General features: G+C 43.3%; 1 protein-coding gene across 1 annotated transcript; it reads right to left on the reverse strand.

Annotated features, from left to right (window-relative positions):
* Positions 1-1027: 1027 nt before the first annotated feature.
* On the reverse strand, positions 1028-3405 carry LOC147433956 (cytochrome b6-f complex iron-sulfur subunit, chloroplastic-like). Its single transcript, XM_086490578.1, has 5 exons — positions 3185-3405; positions 2693-2925; positions 1660-1777; positions 1384-1566; positions 1028-1250 (listed from the first exon to the last, which is right to left on the reverse strand). The coding sequence occupies exons 1-5, from the start codon at positions 3245-3247 to the stop codon at positions 1149-1151; spliced, it is 699 nt and encodes a 232-aa protein (XP_086346704.1). The 5' UTR covers positions 3248-3405; the 3' UTR covers positions 1028-1148.
* Positions 3406-6072: the final 2667 nt, after the last annotated feature.

Below are 6072 nucleotides of genomic sequence, written 5' to 3' on the forward strand. Positions count from 1 at the left end.
AAGTTATCATTTTTGCAGTATTAATATGGAGCCCCAATGTACTGATCACTGTGTCTTATGGAGCTGAGGAAATAATTGCAAAAGCTGAAACAATTGAATCCAGTCGCTTGTCACAAGGGATTGGAATCACTCATACAGAATTGAACAACAAATCCTCATAGTACCTTGCACATCTTGTGTCAGGGCTTAACACCACCAGCAGCATAGCCTGGCAGCAATTATAGTTCCTTATAATGTCCATAGAGATAAGAAAAGGTAAAATGTAGCATGTGTACAAATTACACTCCGCTAATGACCTCAAAGAGAGTATTGACTGTACTGCAATTCATTATTCGTGACATCATTGATTCAATCGCACAAAGAGACCATGATAGAAGACCAGCTTCATATTCCTCACAATACCCTGTCATTAGAAGTGTGTTTGCAAAAAATCCCCTTCCTTAATGATCCTTCAAAGTGCTATCTGGCATATGCCTCCTCGAGAATCTCGGCCTCCACAAGTTATCCACTTAGGGCATGATCACATGAGGCTTGGTTATCTGTAAGCCTCGAGAACTTCTGACAGGAGCTCAGAGCGGAGACTGGGAGCAGCAGGTAGAGAGAGGGAGAGCAAAGCGCAGGCAGGAGACAGAATAGCTGAGGCTATCGGGCATAGTTTTGTAACTATGCCTTTTGAGGCATATTTACATTACAAAGCCGGTGGAAAGCTGTATCGCGTAAGGGCTGGTCTGCAAAACTAAAGCCTCACGTGACCATAGCCTTAAAAGACAACATAGCCTCTATGTCAGGGTTGTGCGTCCTCATTCTCTCTCCCCTACCTCCATTAACAAACCAAGGGAGGGAGCGCCAAAACATTCTTTCATTACATTATTGTGCTTTAACTCGTATTTGGAATGCATTGAGGTATGTTCCTTGGAAGTATGCGGACCGAAACGACAGCCATCAGCCATTGAGGGCACCAAAACTATCTTTTCAGTTATCTGGTCAAAACACTATATAGCAGTTGACATGACTACTCTGGTCAGCATAACAATAAAAATGTAAGTGCCATTGACAATTGATAATGTTACATACAGCACAAGAGCTCAATAGCCTTGTAATGGATAACTTTTAACAAATGGGAGCCTTGCAATACAAATGAAAGATGACTATGACCACCAAGGGTTTTCGCCTGTTCGGAAATCAGTCTCTGTCCATGGAGATAGGAGCACCTTTCCATCGTCAAGGTCCACATGTGCAAGAGCTAGAGACTGTAAAAGAAAAAAAACATAATCAGCCACCAACTATGACAAGTTGCTCGGTGCCATTGCATTGTCTGATTTAAGGAACCTCTTCAACTGAAGCACATCATAAGAGTCGATGAGAGGTAAAGAGAGCACTTACAAGAGGAGCTGGTCCTCGCACAACCTTCCCTTGATTGTTGTATTGTGAACCATGGCAGGGGCAGATAAACCTGTTCTCAGCAGGATTCCACGGAACAACACATCCAAGGTGAGTGCATACCGCATTGATACCATACGTGGCAAGAGTCCCATCATTTTCAATGACCAGGTAGGTAGGATCTCCCTGAAAATCAGAGCAATTTGAGTTTTCCATAAGCATGAATAATGCAGTCCTCTAAAAGATGCTCCTCATGGCAGCTCTCTGTCACAGTAATACCTTCAGTCCTTGGCTGAGAGTTCTGTCACCAGGAGGGTGAGTTTTAAGCCAGTCAGCTGCAACAATGTCATTACCTACGGCATCTTTTGCAATAAGACCAGAGCCACCCCCACCAGAGCTGGAAAAACCAGAGTAAACTTTTGAGTCACAACATAGCAACACATCTACTCATATGGGAACCTTCATTGTTCCAACAAACAAGTAGACATGTGCTTAAGTATGCCTTTCACAAACATGGTCGCTAATATAAAGATCAGCCCTCTTCATCCTCAGTCCAGCCCCAAAACAGTAAATAAAAGAAATTTCCCAAGTGCTGCGTAAACCGCGAGCACAAAACCGAAAATAACCACAAATACCAATCTACAAACAGTGGATAACTTGCACATAAATGTCAGGGCCTGAGTCTATGGATACTAATATAAAACAAACATGCCTAGATTTGACAATTGAAGACACTGTTAGTTGTAAGCTGGACACAATGATCCAGAAGACTTAAGAGATTGATGAAATTGATCGCTATGCCGCAAATACTATGAAACGCGAGCCCAGATTATGCTTGACTCTAGCTCTACTGAAAGTGGAGTAGATATGAGTTAAGGTCTATAGGCAAAGCATTGCCAATATTAGCAAAGAAGGTATCGATGAAGAAACACCAAGAGAGGCTCAGTCGTTATTGCGTTCACAAGCCCTGCGGTTGTGCAAAGCAAACTGCTGAGATGTTTATTAGTTCAATATCGCGAAAGTGAGCCGCAAGAGTATTACTAAAAAACATCAATATGGAACAAATTTGAAGAATAAAGAATCTAACAAAAAAGCCCTCATTACTAACTAGAGACTTGACAGCACAAACAGGAAACTGCCGAAATGAAACTCTAGAAAAGATAGCTGCTTGAAAGAAATCACAAAACACAGATGTAATTGCAGAATTTGACAACATTTGCACGCAAGGACTGATGCATTTGAAAACATGCACATACCCATACTCAGTCTTGAGACTTTCACAAAGGAAAAACTGCTGAGCCAAAGATAGTACCTAGGGGGTACAAAGAAAAGTGCATAAGGTCCAAGTAATCCTGCTGTAGGTAAGGAGATTGCTCCCAAAAGCAGCAAGTTCAGCAATTCTCTCTTCCCCATGTCCGGTACCCGGGCAGGAACAGTTGCCATTGCCAAAACTTTGCCAGCCTTTCTCTGCTTGTCTGTGAATCCCCTGAGTGGTGCAAAGGGTAGCAGTTGAGACGCCATTACCCCATTGCTGCTTGAAGCAAGCTGTCAGCATAACATAGCAATCAGTAATGCTCTTGATTGTCAAGCCAGAAACAGCCGGTCTGATCTGAGGTCTATATCTGCATCTATAATCTGATGCGGGAAGCAAGATCGAGCATTTGTAGCCTATGCAATCCATTTTACAGCTCTTTGAGCTTGAAAGAACCTAACTTAATCATCGAGCTTCGTTCACAATCTCTCTCTCTCTCTCTCTCTCGTACAACCGGAAGAAACGAAGGATTACCAAGAAACGAAGGATTACCTTGGAACTAGAGAAAACTACTGAGGAAGCTCCAGCAACTGTGAGGCTGGACACAGCCGCCATAGCCAGAACCAAAAGACGCTGCTCGACTCTTGCTCCTTCTACGTCTGCTTACTGCAGCTTCGAGTGGTCGAGGAGGGGAGACAGCTCCAAAACCAACTCTAAAATGATAAGACGCTCTATCCACATGTTCGACCCCTGTAACGTGAACGCTAAGGGGTAGGAAATGGTCCCATGCTGACCATTTCCGTAATTTGTGTGACCCCTTGGCGACAAGTGGAGGTTGGAGCCAATGGGGAGAGCACAAATCACGAACAGAATGGTCAGCAAGGGACCATTCCCAACCGTCAAGATTTCGGGGGAGGGTGGCCAATAATGAAGTGGGATCCGCGGTGACAAAGGTGATATAGGTATACAGGCATCAACAGCAACATATGAATTTCCAAGTGCTAATTCGGGAGCTCATGATTGGTCAAGCTACTATCAGATTACAAGAGCTGATGTGGCAGGCATCCACAACCTGAGGAGAACAAAGTAGTGGACGATAGATATGGGTTGCCCCTCGACCTTGATGGGTCCTGTAGAAGGCGGGAACAACCTCTAACAGGCAACTGACGGATACCAAAGGCTTTTGGAACCAGTAACCTAAGAGTTACTACGATAACTGACAGTGCACAGCCGATCAAACACCAGTGTGAGGACCTATAAATAGGACCGCCTATTCATTTTTGGGACACCTTGGAACACCTAGTCAGGTCTTGGATAACATCTTGTATTCTTGCGCTCTCTCTTCTTGAGCACTTTGATCTTTGGATCTCTTGTAATCCCAAAGCCCTATTATTGTATTTTGAGCCATTTACTGGCATACTTTGTAATTTTCAGTATCACTGTCAGTTATACTCTGCTTATTCTTCTAAATACAATTCGAGATTTAGTCTTTGTGTCTCTTGTCAATTCATTTTCAGTTCTGTCTTCAGTATTATGAAGTCTGATATGATCCTTCTAAGTTTGATATCACTAACTCTTAGTACCAACCTGAAATAGCTGTCTAAACACATCCAACTCATTCCATTTTGGCGATCACGGTGGTTTGAGCCAAGAGACTCTAATAGAGACAGACTACCTCCCAGCTAGTATTAGAGTTACTACATATCAATGATGGCAACCAAAGGAGCACACAAGGTCAAAGACCAACTATTCGATTCAAGGAGAATCCAGATCGGGTCAGTCTGCTTCTAGAGGAGGCAGGGCCAGGCTCTGACATTGATCAACAACCTAGAAATGAGACTGAGGTCTCTCCAGATGGGGGTACAACTGAGGAATCACGGGATTCACAGTATTCCAGTAATTCCAGGCAAAGGAGGACTGAACGGGCTGAGAGGAGGAGTAGGTCTCATGGGTCTCAAAAAAGTCACAAACATACTGATGAAAGTAAAGGAAGTAAAAGAAGTCATCGATTATCGCAAAAGCCAGCCAAGAAGACAATAGAAGACACAGTTTTAGAGACATAGACAGAGAACTCTGTGATGCTGACATTGACCATTATAGTAGGGAGAAATCTAGAGAAAGAAAGCAAGCACAAAAAAATAGAGCTAGTGAAGCAATGAACATTCCAACAATCTGAAGATTTCTTTTCCAATATTCAAAGGTGGAAAAAGGGATGATCTTGACATACACATTCAAGCTTTTGAGCAATATGCAGAGCTGAAGAACATTGATGAAGATGAATGGGGGAATACTTCCCACAAACAATGAAGGAAGCAGCTCGAAAATGGTACTACTGTTACCTAGCTTGCCGACTTAAATCATACAACAAGCTCATCACGGGATGAAGACATTCTGTGTGAGCTTGATAAGATCAAGCAAGGGAAGTTGTCAGCACATGAGCTATGTGAAAAAAAACAAGGAGCTGACTAGACAACTACAAGAACCTCCCTCGGAGAAACGAACGCGAGCTTGGTTCTTGAATGGATTTTGGAGTAAGAAATTGAGAGAGTAAGAAGTGCCAGCGCAAACCAACAAATTCAATGATCTGGTACAAAGGCCACTAAAACTAGAGCAGGAGGCTAAGAAGGAATGGGGCCATAAGAGAAGACAATTCAGTGACAATGAGTCTTGTACTGAAGAAAGCTCTGGGTCCAGTTCCAGCTCCAGTTCCTTTGAGAGTGAATCAGATGATAAGGGTAAAGGAAAGAAGAAGGGGTCCTAGACTAGGAAGATTGCTGAGATAGAAAAAACAAGACCCTCAGTAAAGAAAGAGGAGATCTGGTGTTCCAGATGTGATCAAAGGATCACATTGATGGAATTAGGGTTGCAAGAAAACACACACAACTTGGAGAAGATGAAGGAAGCTCAACGCACACAACAGAGAGTGTTTTACTTAGTGTGCAATGGAAAGATAGATAGCCCTAGAATGATGGGTGTATATACAATGCACGGGGGAAAAAACCTCCTAGTGAGGAAAAAAATGCCCCGGCGGTCCTAAGTGTGTTCACACACATCACTACCACATGTATATGGTAGCAAATCCCCCTTGGAGTGATGCGGTGAACGAGAGCTGGCACATGAGTAAAGGGAAGTGCCATGCCCTGAGGACATGATCAGTCAACAAAGGAAAGTAAGCCCAAAGCTTTGCAGAAAGCTTCGAACTTCTCACGAGACAATGTCTATGTGAAAAGATCTGCAAGGTTGTCTTGTGTTGGCACATAAGCCAAGATGATCTCTCCTATTGAGAGCCCCTCCCTGACATAGTGGTAATGCACCTCAATGTGCTTTGTGCGAGCATGAAAAACTGGGTTACTCGCAACTGCCAATGCGCTGTGACTGTCAGTGTAGATAGTGTTGGCAGTGTCTTGTCCAACACCCAAATCAGTCATAAGTCACATGAG

Source organism: Adiantum capillus-veneris, chromosome 19, assembly GCF_014529385.1.
Source record: "Adiantum capillus-veneris isolate H3 chromosome 19, ASM1452938v2, whole genome shotgun sequence".
Taxonomy (NCBI): Eukaryota; Viridiplantae; Streptophyta; class Polypodiopsida; order Polypodiales; family Pteridaceae; genus Adiantum; species Adiantum capillus-veneris.